Source organism: Pongo abelii, chromosome 1 (assembly GCF_028885655.2).
Source record: "Pongo abelii isolate AG06213 chromosome 1, NHGRI_mPonAbe1-v2.0_pri, whole genome shotgun sequence".
NCBI lineage: Eukaryota > Metazoa > Chordata > Mammalia > Primates > Hominidae > Pongo > Pongo abelii.
Genome location: NC_071985.2, coordinates 182,138,174 through 182,159,126, shown reverse-complemented (window position 1 = coordinate 182,159,126; position 20,953 = coordinate 182,138,174). Strand labels below are relative to the sequence as shown.

The following is a 20,953-nucleotide window of genomic DNA, read 5'->3' as shown; positions in this document are numbered from 1 at the left end:
TTTATTTTCCTTTGAAACTTCCTCTTTAGAGTAATGATTATTTAGAAATGTGTTATTTAGAAGTTATGGTAGTTTTCAATGATTTCTCTGTATTAGATAATGTATCATGTGTACTTGGAAAGGATATGCATTTTGCTCTCGTTGGGTTGAATGTTCTATAAATGTCAATTAGATCCAATTGATTGATGGTAGTAACATCAATACATGGCTTCCAAGGTTTCCCTGGGGATCGTCTCCACCCCCGTCAGCCCAAAGGGAGAAAGATCCTGAAGAAAATTGCCTGGAATGTTTTTATGACCTCACTTCCTCTCAAATTCTATTGGTTAGAACTCAGTCATATGGCTTCACCTAAAGGTATGAGAAGCTGGGTCATGTAGTCTAGCTTTTTGCCTGGGAAGAAGAGGAAAATATATTTAGACGAACAGCCAGAAATCTATTTCTACTCTCTTGAAGAGCTTGTATAAGATAAGAAATACTTGAATCATGGGTATACAGTAGAAATTGTAAAGTTATTGGGGCTTTCTATTTTCTTTGGGGGAAATTTTGTAACTACTGATTCAATTTAATGGATACTGTTCATATATGTTTTCTATTACTTCTTGAGTCACTTTTTGTAAGTTACTTTTTAGGTATATATTATTTTGTATAAGTTTTAAAATATATTAGCATAAATTCATTGAAAGTATTTATTTTAACCTCTGCTCTATCTGTGATTATGTTCTTTCTTCATTTTTAATATTATTTATTTATGCCTTCTATTTTTTTTATTTGGTTAATCTTACTAGAGATTTGTCCATTTTATTAGTCTTTACCAAGAATCATAAATTTTATTTCATTAATTTCTGTTCTTTATTATTTTCTTCCTCAACTTTCTTTGGGTTTATTTTGCTGGTCTTTTTCAACTTGTAATTTGTATGCTAAGCTCATTAGTTTTCAAACTTCTTTTCTAATATATGCATTTAGGGCCATATATTTTCCTTAAATTTGGCTCCAGCTGTGTTCCTATGAGTATTTATGCGTAGTATTTTCATTATTATCTAGTCCTGTGTATTTTCTAGGTTCCACTGATTTCTTCTTTGATTAATGAGTTATTTACTATGTGATTTTAAATTTCCCCAAGCACAGGAGCTTTTCTTAGGTATATTTTAGGTTATTAATGTAGAGATTAATTGCATTATTGTCAGAGAACATGGTATATATAATAATGATTTTATAAAACTTGTTGAGTCTTGGCCAGGTACAATGGCTCACACTTGAAATCCCAGCACTTTGAGAGGCCGAGGTGGGAGGATCCCTTGAGGCCAGGAGCTCAAGACGAACCTGGGCAACATAGAGAGATTCCATCTCTACAAAAAATTTAAAAATTAGACAGGGATGGTGGCACACATGTGTAGTCCTAGATACTTAGGAGGCTGAGGTGGGAGGATCAGTTGGGCCCAGGACTTTGAGAGTACAATGAGCTATGATCATGCCACTGCACTCCAGCCTGGGCAACAGAGTGAGATCTTGTCTCGAAAAAAAAAACACGAAAACCACGAAACAAACAAAAACTTGTTGAGTCTTGCTTTATGGCCTGATATTATTATATGCATGTTAAGTTTCAGATGTCTTTCCTTTTTTTTTTTTTTTTTTTTTTTTGAGACTGAGTTTCACTCGGTCACCCAGGCTGGGGTGCAGTGGCACAATCTCGGCTCACTGCAACCTCTGCCTCCTGGGTTCAAGCAATTCTCCTGCCTCAGCTGCCCGGCTAACTGGGACCACAGGTGTGCACCATCACGCTTGGTTAATCTTGTGTATTTTTAGTAGAGACAGGGTTTCACCATGTTGGCCATGCTGGTCTTGAATTCCTGACCTCAGGTGATCTGCCTGCCTTGGCCTCCCAAACTGCTGGGATTACAGACATGAGTCACTGCACCCAGCCATTATGTTATTAATTTCTTATAATATTATCTTATTTATTCCTTGCTGTAATTCTGTGAGATAGTATGATTCTCATTTTTCAAGTAAGAACATTAAGATCCACCCAATATAATAAGTAGCTTTTCAAAGTTCACAGATCCAGTTAGGCTTATATCAGATCAAAGCAGACACCAACTATAAACAATCAATATGGTTCACTTTACATACTGGCTACATATCAGCCCTGCATATATTTCATTATAGATTTTTAAACCTCAGAGTAAGGATTATTCTTATTTTAAACAGTTTTTTATCCCCCTTAAGTCCCCCATGCAATGTTTCACACATATTTGCTGTTCAACAGATATTTGTTGATTGGACTAAACCACTTATATACAGCATAAACCTAAGAATGAAATCTGGCAAAACTCAAGAAGAGCAGAATAAACAGGTAGTTTGTGAATACCCAAAAATAAAAGCAGGACTTATAGTTCTGGAAACATTGCAAAAAATAATCTGAAAATACTCCTGGTACAAATACTTAGTACTTCTGATTTAATATATAGGTCTATAACATATAAATATGTGACACATAAATATATAAATATGTGAATATAGACAGGCTGAGGAAGAAGGACCTACAAATGCAATTATAGACATAGAGTTGGGAGGAAAACCAAGTGAATTTAAGTTACAGACATTAAGGCAAGAGAGGGAGAAAAATCAGTAGTGACCTTTGGATTTTGTGTTAATGAAGTTATTAATCACCGTGGAAATAGAAGTTGTATGGAAGTAGAAATTTTTATTTTAAGAAGTTTGGCTATAAATGGTAAGAAAAGGGCCAATTGTAAGCTGGAGGGTGCTGTAGTGAGACAGAGAGTTTTATTTATTCTCATATGGAAAAGTCATAATCAGGTTTAAGACTTAATCCCTTTGACTACACTATTTCTTACCGTCTAAATCTTAAGATTCGGCTTAAGTGTCATTTCTAGAAAACTGTTTTTGCATTGGGCCAAACTGCCTCTGTTGTTATACCACTGTAAACAGGTTATTCTCATAGCACTCAGGACATTTTAAGGAACACAGATGTTTGAATGACTTGCCCCCTTCTAGATTGTATGCTCCATAATCATGTGTTACTTTTCTTTTTCTTCTCCTTTTTTTTTTTTTTTTTTTTTGAGATGGAGTCTTGCTCTCTCACCCAGGCTGGAGGTGCAATCTCGGCTCACTGCAACCTCCGCCTCTTGGGTTCAAGCTCTTCTCCTGTCTCAGCCTCCCAAGTAGCTGGGATTACAGATGTGCGCCATGACGTTTGGCTAGTTTTTGTTTTGTTTTGTTTTTAGTAGAGATGGAGTTTCACCATGTTGGCCAGGCTGGTCTCGAACTCCTCACCTCAGATGATCCGCCTGCCTCGGCCTCCCAAAGTGCTGGGATTATTGGTGTGAGCCAACGCGCCCCACCTGTTACTTATCTTTGAATCACCAATTCTTGACTAGTAATTGGCAATAGAAAATTATCAGGCAATGTTTAGCTATGCAGCCTTAAAAAAAAAAACTTTCTCCTATCTTTCTATAGATCTTCCTATGTCTTTATTTTGTATTATTCTTCCATTATAACACCCATAATACTTTTAAATTGAACTTAAAAAATATGTATGTCCTTCCTAGTAAGCAGCGTACTTCTTGAGGGAAAGAACCTTATATTACCCATGTTTTAATACTAGCATCTATCATTATCCATTGAATATTTAATAATTTATTGAGTAACCAGTCATTATTCTAAACTCTGAGAATACCATAGTGGTTCTAAGAAGGCAGACAACAGACAATAAACCAATAAATAAAGAATATTATTAATGATTATTATTAAAGACAAAGAAATAGAGTGATTACAAAGAGTGACTATTGAAAGTGGGGAGTTACTTTAGGTAGGATACTTAAAAGTGGAGTCAAAAAAGTAAAAATACTATCTTTGTATATAATATGACTTTATGATATATAGACTAAACCTTTAGAGTAGGAGCAGAACTTAGTGATCACACAGTCAAGCCTTCTCATTTTACAAATTGATTTAGACAGAAAGCGACACTTGTTGAAGGTATTAGCAAATACGTAATTTTTCCTTCCTGTGGTAAAATGTTTTGGAAATTTTCATGTTCTTTATATCTCATTGAAATTCCCCTGAGAGGTAAATGATTCATTTAAACCAGGGACTGGAATGGTGTACTAATCACACCTATCATCTGTCCTAATAGAGAATTTTTAAGGAGAGGAAAGTAGGAGGGCAGAGATTCTCAGAGGTGAAAGCTAAGTGGGCTATAAACACAGTGATAAAAATATAGAAGGTGCTACAAGGAGACTTGTAATATAGATGAGTCAGGAATTATATATGAAAATTAAAAAATTTTTTTTCTGATTTTTCTAAGATATTCATGGTAGAAAATTTGATATATAGAAAGATCTAGAGTGAAAATTGTACCTATAAGCCCTTACCCTAGGAATAACCAATGTTGATTATTTTCTTTATACAAATAGTTTTTGCTATCTCTCTCCCTCTCTCTCTTTTTCTTTTTTAACAAAATTGAGATTATATTATGTCTCATATTATATTAAATATTAAATATTTAAATATTTGAGAAAAGGAAATCAGCCTTGGCAAAAAAGTGAGACTCTGTCTCTAAAAAAATTAAAAAGGTTAGCCAGGAATGGTGGCATGTGCCTGTAGTCCTAGTTACTTGGGAGGCCAAGGCGGGAAGATCAGAGGATTGCTTGAGCCCCAGGAGCTCAAGGCTATAGTGAGCTATGATTGTGCCACTGCATTCCAGCCTGGGCAACAGAGTCAGGCCTTGTCTCCAATACATACTGGAGAAAAGCAGAAAAAGGGAAAGGAAAAAGAATAGTAAACACCCATGTAATCTCCTCATAAATGAACATTTTTTTGTTCATCTAAGCTACAGATCTGTAATTTTTTTTTTTTTTTTTTTTTTTTTTTGAGACAAAGTCTTGCTCTGTCGCCAGGCTGGAGTGCAGTGGTGCAATCTCAGCTCACTGCAACCTCCAACTCCCTGGTTCAAGCGATTCCCCTGCCTCAGCCTCCCGAGTAGCTGGGATTACAGGCACACACCACCATGCTCAGCTAGTTTTTTGTATTTTTAGTAGAGACAGGGTTTCACCGTGTTGGCCAGGATGGTTTCGATCTCCTGACCTCGTGATCCGCCCACCTCAGCCTCCCAAAATGCTGGGATTACAGGTGTGAGCCACCGCGCCTGGCCCAGATCTGTAATTTTTTTAAAGAAATGAAATATTGGGCATGGTGGCTCATGCCTGTAATCTCAGCTACTCAGGAAACTGAGATAGAAGGATCACTTGAGGCCAGGAGTTCAAGACCAGGCTGGGCGATATAGAGAGACCCTCCACTTACCCGCCACTCCATAAAAGGCTGCTCTGAAGGCAGTGAGTCTTAATTGATTGTGCACAGTCAGTTGCAGATCGAACTCCTTGTTCAGTTCTTTCTTCTCTCATCATTACTGCACTTGGCTAGTCTAAAAAAGTGTTTAAGAAAAGAAAAACCAATGAAATATTATAGATAAAGTCTAAGTTTGTGTTCTATCCACAGTGCCATCCACCGCTTTCCCCACCAAAAGACAACTAATACTAAAATTTGGTGTACTTTAATACTTTTTAAATATTTAATTGTTAAAAATAGTATTATTTTATGTTTTCTTTAAATGTGCATAAATGAAATCAGTACATAATTGGAATCATCGAATATACATTTATAGAACTTGCTTTTTTATATTATTTTTTCAGTTTTATTCATACTGACACATATAGATCTAGTTTATTGATAAGTCATAAGTGGTAAGTTTGATGAAGTTTCAGTCAACAGATGTATAGAAGCAACACCCAGATCAAGAAACAGAACATTACCAACATCCCAGAACTCCCCCTGATGTCGGTGTTTGAACTTTATGTCTGCCTTCTTTTGCTCAGCATTACGTTTATAAAATTTATCCATTATGTTGTGCATAGTTGTAGTTTATTCTTTCTCATTGCTGTAAATATTTTGTTTTCTTTAATTAATTCAACTTTTAAATTTATCCATTCAACTATTGATTGGCATTTGGACAGTTTCCAATTTGTGGGCTATGTCGAGTAGTGCTCCTATAAATATTTTAGTACATGTTTTTGTGAACACACGTATGCTCCTCAGTTGGGTATTTGTCTAAGAGTTGAATTGCTGGATCATAAGTATGCATGTGTTCAGCTTTCATAATAATGCTAAACAGTATTTTAAAGTATTTTACCAAATTACATTCTCACCACCAGTGAATGAGAGTTCAGGCTACTCTGCCTCCTTGCCAGTACTTCATATTTTCTTTTTCATTTTAGGCACTGTATATAGTGGTCATAGTATCTCATTATGGTTTAATTTTTACTTCCTTAATGATTAATAACATTTTTACATGTTTATTGGCCATTTAGATTCTCTTTTATGATACTCTTAAAATTTTGGTTTTTTTTTTAATTGATGTAATTGTGCACATTTATGGGGTACAGTGTGATATTTTGATACATGTGTACAATGTGTAATACTCAAACCAGGTTATTGGGCTATCCCTCGCCTCACACATTTATCTTTGTATTTAGAACATTACAATTCTTATCTTCTAGCTATTTTGAAATATATAATACATTATTGTTAACTGTTGTCACCCTGCTCTGCCATCAAACATTAGAGAACATATTCCTTCTAACTGTATGTTTGTACCCATTAACCAACTTCTCATCATCCTCCCTTCCCCCACTCCCTTCCCAGTCTCTGGTAACCACCATTTTACTCTCTTCTTCTTGAGATCCCCTTTTTAAGCTCCCACATATGAATGAGAACATACAATTTTTGTCTTTCTGTTCCTGGCTTATTTCACTTATGACTTCCAGTCCCATCCATGTTGCTGCAAATGTTTCAGTTGTTTTTAGGACTGAATAATACTCCATTGTGTATATATACCACATTTTTTTTATTCATTCATTGATGGACACCTAGATTGATTCCATATCTTGGCTATAGTGAATAATGCTGCAACAAATACAGGGGTACAGATGTCACTTTGGTATACTGATTTCCTTTCCTTTCCTTTGAATATATACGCAGAAGTGGAATTGCTGAATCGCGTGGTAGTTTTATTTTTAGGTTTTTGAGAAAACTCCATATTGTTTTTCATAATGGCTGTACTATTTTGCATTCTCACCAACAGTCTATAAGGGTTCCCCTTTCTCTGCATCCTTGCCAGCATTTGTTATTTTTTGTCTTTTTGATAATAGCCATTCTAACTAGGGTAAGATAATATCTCATTGTGGTTTTGATTTGCATTTCCCTGATGATAGTGATGCTGAACATCTTTTCATATACCTGTTGGTCATTTGTACGTCCTTTGAGAAATGTCTGTTCAGATCATCTTCCCATTTTTAATCAGATTATGTTTCTTTGATGCTGAGTTGAGTTCCTTGTATATTTTAAATATTAATCCCTTGTCAGACGAATAGTTTGCAAATATTTCCTGCCATTCTACAAGTTGTCTCTTTGCTTTGTTGATTGCTTCCTTTGCTGTGCAGAAGGTTTTTAGTTTGATATAATCTCATTTATCTATTTTTGCTTTTGTTACTTGTGCTTTTGAGGTCTTATTCATAAAATCTTTTCTCAAACCAATGTCCTGAAGCATTTCCCCTATTTTTTTTTCTAGTTGTTTTATAGTTTGGGCTCTTACATTTAAGTCGTTAATCCATTTTGAGTTGATTTTTGTATATGGTGAGAGATAAGGGTCTTCTGCAGATGGATAGCCAGTTTTCCCCACAAGAGGTTGTTCTTTCTCCGGTGAGTGTTCTTGGCACTTTGGCAAAAATCAGTTGGCTGTAGACATGTAGATTTATTTCTGGGTTCTCTGTCCTGTTCCATTAGCCTATGTTTCTGTTTTTTATGCCAATGCTATGCTGTTTTGGTTATTATAGCATTGTAGTATATTTTGAAGTCAGATAGTGTGATACCTCCAACTTTTTTTTTCCACTCATGATTGCTTTAGCTATTCAGGGTGTTTTGTGGTTTCATACACATTTTAGAATTTTTTCCTATTTCTGTGAACAATTTCATTGTTATTTTGATAGGGATTGTATTGAATCTGTAGATTGCTTTGGTTACCCTTAAATTTTTAACATCTATACTTAACTGTTTTTCTAAAAATAAAAATCTAAAGATATTCACTGCCTCTATTCCTTACCCAATCTAGATGATAAAGTCCCTTAGCAACATTTAAATTACTGCTATTCCCCTACTTACCAGTTCTATTCTTTTGAGAAAGCTATTTAGCCTCAATTTGCCTCATTTGTTTTCTCATATGTAAAGTGCAGAAATCATAGTATTTGACTTATAGAATTTGGAGAAGTAAATAAGTTAATGTTTATAAAGCACTTGAATAGTGCCTGGCATATAGTATTTGCAGTATAAATGTTAGATATATTTTTCATATATAGCATCATTATAACTTATTTAATTGATTTCCTAATTTGGGGCTTTTGGAGTTTTTATATTAAAAGTCTCACTTTGAGAAATAATCTTATATAACCTTTTTGTACCACTAATTAATTCGTGAATGTAGACATTTCTGATCTCAAAGAAAACTAAGATTTGCAGGCACTATCTTGAAGCTGGAAATTACTTAGGAAACAATAAAAATATGGAAACGACAAAAATCTTTATCATGTTATATTCTTAGTGGAACTTGATAATATATTCACACAAAGATCTTCAATTAGTTTTATACTCAATCTTTTCCCAAAATAATATTTTCCTCAATTGTCTTAAGGTTCAAGTTCTATAAAGCCTCCTATGAAAGCTTTCTTTCTCGGCTGGGCGTGATGGCTTATGCCTGTAATCCCAGCACTGTGGGAGGCTGAGGTGGGTGAATCACTTGAGGTCAGGAGTTAGAGACCAGCCTGGCCAACATGGTAAAACCCCGTGTCTACGAAAAATACAAAAATTAGCCAGGCATGGTGGTGTGCGCCTGTAGTCCCAGCTACTTGGGAGGGTGAGGCAGGAGAATCACTTGAACCCGGGAGTCGGAGGTTGCAGTGAGCCAAGATCTCACCACTGTACTCCAGCCTGGGTGACAGAGCATCTCGCTCAAAACAAAAAAAAAAAAAAAGAAAGAAAAAAACAGAAAGCTTTCTTTCCTTCTTTTGTTTTTTGAAAGCTTTCTACAGTTTACTTTATGCAGCTTTCAGAATCTTAAGGAAGACTTGACCAACCTATAATTACCCCATGCCTTCTTCATTCCTAATTATTTTTAATACCTACCAGAATTATGATAATTTGTAGCAGAGATAAGATAATAGGAAAAAAAAACCCCAGAGGTCTGGCTTTAATTTGCTGCATAACCTTAGTTTATTACTTTGCTTTCTTGGACCTCAATTTTACCATCTGTAAAATAAAGGGTAATACCATATAATTCCTATAGGCTTTTCCAATTATAAAATTGGTGATATACTTTTACTTTATATTGCTTTCATTTAACTTTCTTTCTTTCTTTTTATTTTTATTTTTATTTCTTTTGAGAGACAGGTTTTGCTTTGTTGCCCAGGCTACAGTGCAGTGGAGCAATTTTAGTTCACTGTAACCTCAAACTCCTGGGCTCAAGCAATCCTCCCGCCTCAGCCTCCCAAGTAGCTGGGACTAACAGGCAAATGCCATCACACCTGGTTAATTTTTTTTTGAGACGGAGTCTCAGGCTTGAGTGCAGTGGTGCTATCTCAGTTTACTACAACTTCCACCTCCCAGGTTCCAGTGATTCTCCTGCCTCAGCCTCCCGAGTAGCTGGGACTACAGGCATGTACCACCATGCCTGGCTAATTTCTGTATTTTTAGTGGAGACAAGGTTTCACCATGTTGGCCAGGCTGGTCTTGAACTCCTGACCTCAGGCGCTCTGCCCGTCTCAGCCTCCCAAAGTGCTGGGATTACAGGCGTGAGCCACGGCGCCCCGCCCCTGGTTAATTGTTTTTTAACTTTTTGTAGAGATGGTATTTCACTCTAAGGCCGGGCTGGTATCCAACTCCTGGCTTCAAGATCCTTCCGCCTCAGTCTCCCAAAGTGTTGGGATTACAGGCATGAGCCGCCACGCCCATCCTCATTTTACCTTTTAGATAAAACTTGTAAAGATTTCTAAGATCTTAAAAATTCCTCATATTTGTTACTTTATTACCCTTATCTGCCTCCTTATAGAGATTGATAACACAAATCTTAAAATGAAAATCTTAAAAAGTCTTATGTTGGAGGCCTGCCAGGAATGATACTGGAGAAAAAAAAAAAAAAAAGCTAGACTGAGAAGGAAGAATGAACAGATAACAAGGTGGTGGCAGCTGTACAAACACAAACGAAACCTAGGTTTCAAATATTGGCATCGTCAAAGAAACGTGCCCTGGGCCATAATCATCAGGAGGCCCTGTGTAATTCTCTAATCCATGGTCTTGGAGTTTATTAGAATTGCATGGGACTAGAATTCCCATCTCCCAATCTCCTGGTTAATGTCTTAACACTACAACGTGCTATATCATTTGAAGTTTATCATTCAGTTTTACCTAGAGAATAAAAATACATGCATGAAATAATCTTTTGTAATTTGTTTGTATAGGTTTTTTTAATTACTTGACCTATTTTCTGGCTGCTGGTGCTGTCACTTTGGGAATTGGTTTCTTTGCTTTGGCATCAGCTTTGTGGTTCCTGATTTGCAAACGAAGGTAAGGATTATTTGAATATTTCTTTAACCCTTTTTTCTTTTAAAAATTCAATAAAGGACTTTTTCAAATGGAAGTAAGCTTAAATAACTATGATAGTATTGATTGTGTAGTTTGGGATTTGGTTATAGACCCTTTGGTTGGGGACGGAAGGCTTTACATTTTTTAAGAAGCCTGAAAAAAGAAGTACTGGTGATAGGAATGTTCATGCATTAAAATTTTGAAGGATAACAAGACCTACTTTCTTTTCTTTTCTTTTTTTTCTTTTTTTGAGACAGAGTCTTGCTCTGTCGCCCAGGCTGGAGTGCAGTGGTGCGATCTTGGCTCACTGCAGACTCCACCTCCTGGGTTCAAGCGATTCTCCTGCCTCAGCCTCCTGGGTAGCTGGGATTACAGGTTCGCACCACGATGCCCGCCTCTTTTTGTATTTTTAGTAGAGACGGGGTTTCACCATGTTGGCCGGGCTGGTCTCGAACTCCTGACCTCAGATGATCCGCCCGCCTCAGCCTCCCAAAGTGCTGGGATTACAGGCATGAGCCACCACACCCGGCCTTTATTTTCTAGAAGACATAGGTTTGATTGTAATGGAAGGTGAAAACGTTTTTAAAAATTGACTCCCAATTTTAGAGATTGAAAACATTACAGAAAAGGAAAGAAACTTTTTCTTTAGGAGATATTTAAGAAAAAAGCTGACAGAATGCCCTGGTATGGTCTGAAAGTAGTCTTTTGCCAGAAACAGAAAAAAGATCATTTGACACCTTAATTCCTTTCAACTGTAAAATTTGCTGTTTCTAATTATTAAATCATTTCAGGCCGGGTGCCTTGGCTCACACCTGTAATTCCAGCACTTTGGGAGTCCAAGGCGGGCGGATCACCTGGGGTCAGGAGTTTGAGACTAGCCTGGCCAAAATGGTGAAACCCTCTCTCTATTAACGATAAACAAAGTTAGCCAGATGTAGTGGCACATACCTGTAGTCCCAGCTGCTCGGGAGGCTAAGACAGGAGAATCACTTGAACCCAGGAGGCGGAGGTTGCAGTGAGCCGAGATTGTGCCATTGCACTACAGCCTGGATGAAAAGAGTGAAACTCCATCTCAAAAATACATACATACATGCATAAATTCAGTGTTTGCATTGTCTAATGTTTAAAATATATAAATTGTAACATAATCTTCCCACACAGTCTTTCAGTGTTCTTTGTTGCAAATGAATACACACTACCCATCTACATTCAGAAGTCAGAAACCTAGAAATTATTCACTTACTCATTCTTCCAACAAATATTTATTAGGTGCTTGCCATTGTTCTAGGTATTGAGGTTACAACTGTGAACAAGTTTAAAAAGTTTCTGTTTCATAGATTTGCAATGCCACTAGCAGGGGACAGATAATGAACAAATAAAGTAGTCAGGATATGTGTGTACTAAGGTAGGTTGTATTTAATCTAAGATCTGAGTTAGAAGGAACCAGACATATGAAGACTTTGTGCAAGAGCTGTCTAAACTGAAAGCAGAGCAAATAGAAAGACCCTAAGGAATGGTCTTGACATGTTTAACAAACAGAAAGAAGGCCAATGTGAATAATCTGCAGTGAGAAAGGGAAACAATCATGAAATTGAAGAGACATGTAAGAGCCAGATCACTTAAGAATTTGTAGGCTAGAACATGGAGTTGGATTTTATTTGTGCCATTGGCAGTTTCTAAACAAGGGGAATAGCACCGTCATCATAATAGCTAACACTGACTGCTTTCTACATAGGCACTGTTATAAATGCTTCATATGTTATCTCATTCAGACTTAGCCCCATAAGGTAAAAGTAATATTATCTCCATTTTAAAGACTATCCTAGGAGGGGCGGTGACTCACGTCTGTAATCCCAGCACTTTGGGAGGCCGAGGCAGGTGAATCACTTGAGGCTAAGAGTTTGAGACCAGCCTGGCCATCATGGCAAAACTTTGTCTCTACTAAAAACACAAAAATTAGCCAGGAATGGTGGCGCACGCCTGTAACCCCAGCTACCTGGGAGGCTGAGACACGAGAATTGCTTGAACCCTGAAGGCAGAGATTGCAGTGAGCCAAGATCCCACCACTGCACTCCAGCCTAGGTGACACAGCGAGACTCTGTCTCAAAAATAAATAAGTAAATAAAGACTATCCTATAGCTGATTTACATTTTAATAACTGTTTAAAATTGAGGTATAGTTTACATACAAGAAACTGCATAGATTTGAAATGTACAGCTATCAGTTTCAACAAATATACACCTATGTAACCACCACTCTATCAAGATATAGAGCTTTTCACTGCCCTAGAAAGTTCCCCATGCTCCTTTCCAGGCATCACTCCTGACCTCCTACCTCAGAGGCAAGAATTATTAAGGTTTCTATCACCACAGATTAATTTTGCCTGTTCTTGGATCGTATGGACTTTTTATGTCTGTTTTTTTCACTCAACATAATATTTTTGAGGCCGTGCACAGTGGCTGACGTCTGTAATCCCAACACTTTGGGAGGCCGAGGCGGGCAGATCTCTTGAGGTCAGGAGTTGGAGACCAGTGAACGGTGAAACCCGGTCTCTACTAAAAGTACAAAAATTAATCGGGCATGGTCATTCATGCCTGTAATCCCAGCTACTCGGGAGGCTGAGGCAGGAGAATCACTTGAACCCAGATGGCAGAGGTTGCAGTGAGCCGAGATTGTGCCACTGCACTTGAGCCTGGGCAACAGAGCAAGACTCTGTCTCAAAATAATAATAATATTTTTAGATTCATTTTATTGCATTTATGCATCCATAGTTCATTGTTTTATTGAGTAATATTCCATTTTATGAATATACCTTGGTTTATCTATTCTTTTGTTAATGGACATTGGGGTCATTTTGTTTTTAGCTCTTAGGAAAATGGGTGCCATAAACATTCTTGTATAAATCTTGTACGTATAAAGTACACGTACTTTCACTTTTCTTAGGTAAATACCTAAAACTAGAATTGTTGGATCATATGATTAGCTTTATTAGAAATGGCCAAACACTTTTCAGAAGTGTATATACACTCTCACCAGCAATGTATGAGAGTTCTGATTTACACTTTTAAAGATATTTTTTAAATATCTTTATGTCTTTATGAAGCCTGAATTTTAATGGAGCAAGAGTGAAAGCAGAGAGACAAGTCAGGAGACTACTGCAGAGTCAGGGTGAGAGTTTACGGTGTCTTGCACTAACATGGAAGTAGAGGAGATGAAAAGATGGAGTTGGATCTGGGATAGGTTTTGCAGTAGAGTCAGCAGATCTTGTTGACAGATTGGATGAAAATGGCAGAGTTAATGCTGACACATAACTTTTTTACCGTAAGCAGATACGTAGTTTATACTTTACTCAGCTCAGTTAAGCTCAGTCATTTACTGAGACAAGGAGATGATGAAAGGGAGGAGCAATTTAGGGGGCTGGTGATAAAAATGAAAGACATCCCTGAATCTCCCCACTCCCACTAAACTTGAACTATCACTAAATTCTATTTACTTTACTTCGTATATTGCTCATATCTACTCAATTATCTCCTTTACCACTGCCACCATCCTATCCAAGTTCTCATTATCCCCCACAGAGACTACTGCAAAAGAAGTTAAAATTGACTCCACCTTCAGTATCGTACTCATTTAATCTTTTCTCCACGCTTCTACCAGATATTCTCCAAGGGCAAATCTGATCAAGTCACCCTACCCTTTTTTTTGAAACAGAGTCTTGGTCTGTCACCAGGCTGGAGTGCAGTGGTATGATCTTGGCTCGCTGCAACCTCCGCCTCCCAGGTTCAAGCAATTCTCCTACCACAGCCTCCTGAGTAGCTGGGACTACAGATGCATGCCACCGCATCCAGCTAATTTTTGTATTTTTAGTAGAGACAGGGTTTTGCTATGTTGGCCAGGTTGATCTCGAACTCCTGACCTTAGGTGATCCGCTCTCCTCAGCCTCCCAAAGTGCTGGGATTACAAGTGTGAACCACTGCACCCAGCCCGAACTACCCTTCTACCCCACACTCACTGTATTTTAAAGGACTTTTCATTGCCTTTGGATTAAAGATAAAACTTTTAAGGGCTTACATGGTCTACCCCCACTCATATTCCCCAATCTCATCTCCCGCTTTCCCTCTTGCTTTCTGTGTTTCTGTTACATTGTCCTAATCTGGCCAGTAGGTCTTTGTATATGATATTCTCTCTGTCTAGAATATACTTACTTTCAAATGTCCCCTCTTCCACATTCTACCTAATAACTACTGCTGTTTCTTCAGATGCCCAGTTAAATCATCCCTTCCTTAATAATAAAGGCTTCCCTGACCTAACCACGTTAATTCCCTTAGTTACATCCACAATACCAGGTAGCTTTCCTTGACAGCAATTTCCACTCTTGTAATTTTTCATTTTCTTGTGATTACGTTATTAATGTCTGTCTTCTTTTCTAGTATTTAAGCTCAATGGAAGCAATGAGCATTCCATGAGGGCAAGGGGCTGTTCTTTTTCCTCCTACCACTATATATACAACACCCAGCATAAAGCCTGGCACATAGTAAATACTCAATAAATATTTGTTGAGAATTGAATGCAATGAATAAATGAATCCTAATTGTTAATGCCTCATTAACATAATATGATCTCTTGAATTAATTTGGAAATATTCCAGTACCTCTGAAAGAAGAAATGGCAATGAGCATTATTATTATTATTTGGGAGGAGTTTACAATTGATGAATCTACATTAACACATCACTATCACCCATATTTTGTAGCTTACATTAGGGTTCACTCTTGGTGTTGTATATTCTGTGGGTTTCGATGAATGTGTAAAATCCACCATTATAGTATCACACAGAGTATTTTCACTGCCCTAAAAATCCTTTATGGTCCATCTATTCATCCCTCCCTCCCCCAACTCCTAGCAACCAGTGATCCTTTTACTGTCTCCATAGTTTTGCCTTTTCCAGAATGTCATATAGTTGGAATCATATAGTATGTAGCTTTTAAGATTGACCTCTTTTGCTTTAGTAATACACATTTAAGTTTCCTCCATGTCTTTTCATGCCTTAATAGCTCATTTCTTTCTTTTCAATACTGAAAAATATTCCATTGTTCTTTAAATCCTTAAGTTGAGAATGACTGTTTGAAACTACATTCCCTTATACTTAACTGTCTTTGATCATCTGAGATTTTACTTGCTGCTTTCTTTTCTTTAAATCTCTCTCACTTACTTGTGGTTGCATGGATAAGAAAAGATTACGGTACTCTTCCATTGTGAGTCAATTCAGTTTTCTTCCTCTTATTTATTTTTGAGACAGGGTCTCACTCTGTCACCCAGGCTGGAGTGCAGTGGTGCAATCTAGGCTCACTGCAACCTCTACCTCCTGAGTTCAAGCAACTTTCCTGCCTCAGCCACCCTAGTAGCTGGGATTACAGGCATGTGCTACCATGCCCAGCTAATTTTTTTGTGTGTGTTTTTAGTAGAGACAGGGTTTCACCATGTTGGCCAAGCTGGTCTTGAACTCCTGACCTCAAGTGATCTGCCCGCCTTGACCTCTCAAAGTGCTAGGATTACAGGCGTAAGCCACCGCACCAGCCCCTCTTACTTTTTGCCAGAAATATGATTAAATACCAAAATTGACCAATGAGTTGCATTTCAATTTCCTTCGCCATTAAGGATAATTTTATGAAAAGGCTAATTGACATTAAAGTCAACTAATTTTCTCACAACCAGAAAGAAATATATCAAAGACTCCTGGCTAATATTCAAACTGAAAATATAGCCCTGCATACATAGCTTAATTTACATTTCATGAATAAAATAAGTGGCTTAATTTATATTCTATGAATAAAATAGATGTAATGAAATATAACATATGAGTAGGGAGTATGTAAATTGACTTGTGCTTTTAAAAATAAATATGCTATAATGTACTTATTCTGATTTTAAAGCTTTATGTATAAATATTGGAAATAATGATTTTAATTGTTTTATAATCTAATTCAGGTTTAATAATACTGTTTATAAAATATTTTTCAGAGAAATATTTCAAAATTCCAAATTTAAAGCAATTGATGAGAGATGCAGACAAAGACCATCAACGGGGAAGATTAAATCTCATTCTCAGTGTGTTTTTATTTCTCGAAATTTTCATACTGGGAGATTCCAATTACAGGTAGGGTGTAATATTTTATAGTAATCTTTTCAAATAATTTCTTTTGATACCATGTTATTAGCATTGCTGTCTTAAAATCTGAAGGACAGAGAATCCACTGTTATTTTTTAATTTGAGGGACAAACTAGTTAGAGTTTATACTATAGGAAAACTGAAAAGCTAAGTGAAAATATATCACCTTCTACAGTTGTTTCTTCATATCTCTAGCCCAACAACCTACATTCCACATATTGGGATTGCTATAGGGATAAAGATAAATGGCATAAGAAAAACTGAAAGCAAAATTACCAGGCTTGTCAAAGGAAAAAGATCTGGAGATAAGAGATACTCCAGATAGCCTAACCATACCAACTGAAATTAAATTCACTTTGACAATGATGTACTAAGCCTTTACTATATTCCAAGTTCCTCTGGGCCCCTTTATTGAAGATAGTAAGATATGGCACCTACCTTCAAGGTATATGTGTAGTACAAGTGAGAAAGGCAGACACCTAATTAACTTTGTGTGATATGGTAAGTGTCAACACAATGCTAAATGAACAAAGGAAAAAAAGGCAGACACTAAAACTGCAATAGCTAAGCAAAACAGTGTTTGTTTTGTAGATAGATAAATAGTGACAAACTGATAGGTTGTCAAAGTTTCACTATATATCTTGAGTATTCAACTCAAGTTGTACTCGGTGTTCATTGATTTAACAAACATTTGCTGGCTGGCCATGGCAGCTTACGCCTGCAATCCCAGAACTTTGGGAATCCAAGGGCGGGAGGATTGCTTGAGCCCAGGAACTGGAAACCAGCCCAGGCAACATAGCGAGACCCCATCTCTATAAAAATTTTAAAAATAAAAAAGTAGTTGGATGTAGTGGCTCATGCCTGTAGTCCTAGTTGTTCAGGAGGCTGAGGCAGGAGGATCCTTTAAGTACAGGAGTTTGAAGTTGCAGTGAGCTATGACTGCGCTACTGCACTCCAGCCTAGGTGACAGCGAGACGACCCTGTCTCAAAAACAAACACATTTGTTGAGTACTTTATATACATCAGCACTAGTTTTGCCACTGAGGCTATATAAACAACTAAGATATGAGCCCAGCCCTAGATGAGCTCAAAATCAGTAGAGAAGAAAAATACATAAACTAAATAAGTACAACATCATATGATAAGAGCTCACAAAGTTGAAGACGTGCAGACAAAAAAGGCTGAATTGAGGAGGGCTTCACAGAGAAGGCATTTTGAACTGGGTTTTAAGAAATGAAGAGAAGTTTGTCGGGAAGAAAGAGAACAAAGGACATCTCATGTTCAAAGGCTTGTGGCTATGAAAGGAAGCAATATATTCAGTAAAAATGTTATAATGTTTGGAGCCTAGGATTCGGAACAGAGTGGTGGAAAAAGACACTGGGGATGAGATTGTGATGAGCCTCATTTGCACCCTAAGGATTTTGAATTTTACCCCTTAGGCTGCACAGAACCACTGAAGGATTATAGTAATATGGTCAAGAGCATTGTCTGTAGAACCAGATTACAGATTTCAATTCTGACTGTACCACCAATAGCTGTATAATGTTAGGCAAGTTACTTAACTTCTCTGTGTCTCAGTTTCCTCATCTGCAAAATAAGGATAATTTCACCTCCATAGAGTTGTTGTGGGATTAAAGGAATTATTATGTGAAAAAGCACTCAGAATAGTGCCTGATCCTGTAGTGAGCACCGTACAATTACTATTATTTTTACTGGAAGATTTTAAGCAGGTGGATGTAAACATCAAATTAATTCTAAAGGTTATTTCCTCTGACTTTCGAATGAAGGACAGTTTGAAATAGAGATTGCATTGCAGAGAAAAATTGTTCCTGTGTATGCATTTAATATTAATTTATTCAGTACCCATCACGTACTAGGCATTTTGCTAGGTACTAATGATATAATAATACCACCATACTGAACGATGTATAGACACTAATAAACAATTACAAAAGTGTCATGAGTGCAATTTTAATTAGGTTGTTTATTATTCATTCAACAAATATGTAAGAAGTGCTTATATGCCGGGCATTGTGTTAGGCCACTGGGAATTTGGAGATGAACAAGGGAGATAATAGCCTCTGCTTTTATGAAATTTTTAGTGTAGTGGGAGAGAGAAATAATGCACAAGTAAACACAAAAGATAATTCGGGATTCTTTTGTTTTTTAATTGACAAAAATTGTATATATTTATCATGTACAACATGATGTTTTGAAATATGTGTACTTTGTGGAATGGCTAAATAATGTTAGTTAACACGTGTGTTACCTCACATACTTGTCATTTTTTGTGGTGAGAAGGCTTAAAATCTACTCTCTTAGTGATTTTCAACAATACGATACATTGTTATTAACTATAATCACCGTGTTGCACAATAGATTCCTTGAATCTATTCCTCTTATCTAACTGAAGTTTTGTATCCTTTGACCAACATCTCCTCTGTCACCCTGCCACCCCCAGCCCCTGGTATCCTGCCATCCCAGCCCACCATTCTACTGTCTGCTTCTACAAGTTCAACTTTTTTAGATTCCACATTTGAGTGAAGTCATGGGTATTTGTCTTTCTGTGTCTGGTTTCTTTCACTTAATATAATGTCCTCCAGATTCACCCTGGTTGTCGCAAATGACAAAGTTTCCTTCTTTTTTAAGGCTGTTATTCAGGATCCTTGATATTCAGTGACAGGAACCTCATTCAAACTAGAATAAAAAAAATATAGTATAAAAAGTTTAAAGTAGTGCTAACCTCAGCCAGTCAATTTCAGTACAAAAGAACTCTTTTGTATTGTCCCTGTTTTTCTTATCCCAATTTCTGCCTCTGTATTGGCTTCTTCCTCTTCTACTACAGGCAGACTTCTATGGGGCAGGAGGATAAAATGATAACAAAAATAGGTTTAATATAATAAAAAACTAGAGATTGATTTCTAACAAAAACTTTTATTGTGAAATATGACATACATACAGAAGAATACATATACACATGCACATGAAATTTAAATAATAAATGGATTTTTTATACTCACTACCCAGAATAAAAAATAGGATGTTACCGGTACCTTTGAGATATTCTGAGTCTTATATATCTGTCACACCTCCAACTCCCACCCTCCACTAAAGGAACCACTATCCTGTAATTACAGCTAATCATTTCCTTACTTTTCCTTACAGTTTTGCCATAAATGTTATAGAATAATATATTATTAAATTTCATGTGTTTTGAACTCCATATCTAATCTTTCCTTTTTTGTGCAGTATTGCATTTCTGAAATTCCTCCATTTGATATATGTAGCCATAGTTCCTTGCTTTTACTGTTATTTGGTATTCCATTCTGTGAAAATATCAAATTTTCTGTGGTTTACATTAAGTTTGGGGTTGTTTTCAGTTGTTTCTCTATGAAATCTTTATAGGGGCTATACCTAAGAGTAGAATTGCTGCATTATGGGGTAAGTGCATGTTCAACCTTATTAGATAATTCCAAATTGTATTCCAAAGTAGCTGTGTCAATATACGTTCCCCCAACACATATATAAGTGCACAGTTACTTCATATCTTCAACAATCTTGGCAATTTCAGGCTTCTAAACTTTTGACAATATAATGGATGTGTAATAGTATCTATAGTCTTCATACCTAATTTTTTTCAAGCCATTGTAGATTCATAGCAAAACTGAGCAGAAAATACAGAGTCTCACTGTATTCTTTCCCCCTACACAGACACAGCCTCCCCAACTATCCACATCCTACACCAGAGAGGTGCATATGCTACCATTGATGAACCCACACTGACACATAATAATCCAAAATTCATAGTTTACAATAATGTTCACTTTTGGTATTATGTAGTCTATGGGTTTTGACAAATGTACAATCATGTCGTTACAGTATCATACAGAATAGTTTCATTATCCTAAAAGTCCTCTGTGCTTCTCTGATTTATCCCTCCCTCTGCTCTAACCCCTGGCAACCCCTGATCCTTTTACTGTTTCCATAGTTTTTGCCTTTTCCAGAATAGGCACATTTGTCATATAGTTGGAATCACACAATATGTAGTCTTTTCAGATTGGCTTCTTTCACTTAGTAATG

The 20,953-nt window shown here is 36.8% G+C and overlaps 1 protein-coding gene across 4 annotated transcripts in view; it reads left to right on the top strand.

Moving 5' to 3' along the window:
• The first annotated feature begins 322 nt into the window (after window positions 1–322).
• C1H1orf185 (chromosome 1 C1orf185 homolog) overlaps window positions 323–20,953 on the top strand; it is a 66,454-nt gene continuing 45,823 nt past the window's right edge. For 2 of the 4 annotated variants that reach the window (XM_002810836.3, XM_054554990.1), the window contains exons 1-3: window positions 323–354; window positions 10,581–10,686; window positions 16,726–16,861. In XM_002810836.3, the coding sequence (XP_002810882.2) occupies window positions 339–354; window positions 10,581–10,686; window positions 16,726–16,861 (258 nt within the window). In that variant the 5' untranslated portion in view covers window positions 323–338. Of the gene's footprint in view, window positions 488–10,580; window positions 10,687–16,725; window positions 16,862–20,953 lie in introns of all 4 variants that reach the window. The other 2 variants (XM_054554989.1, XM_054554991.1) reach the window with 2 other exon arrangements.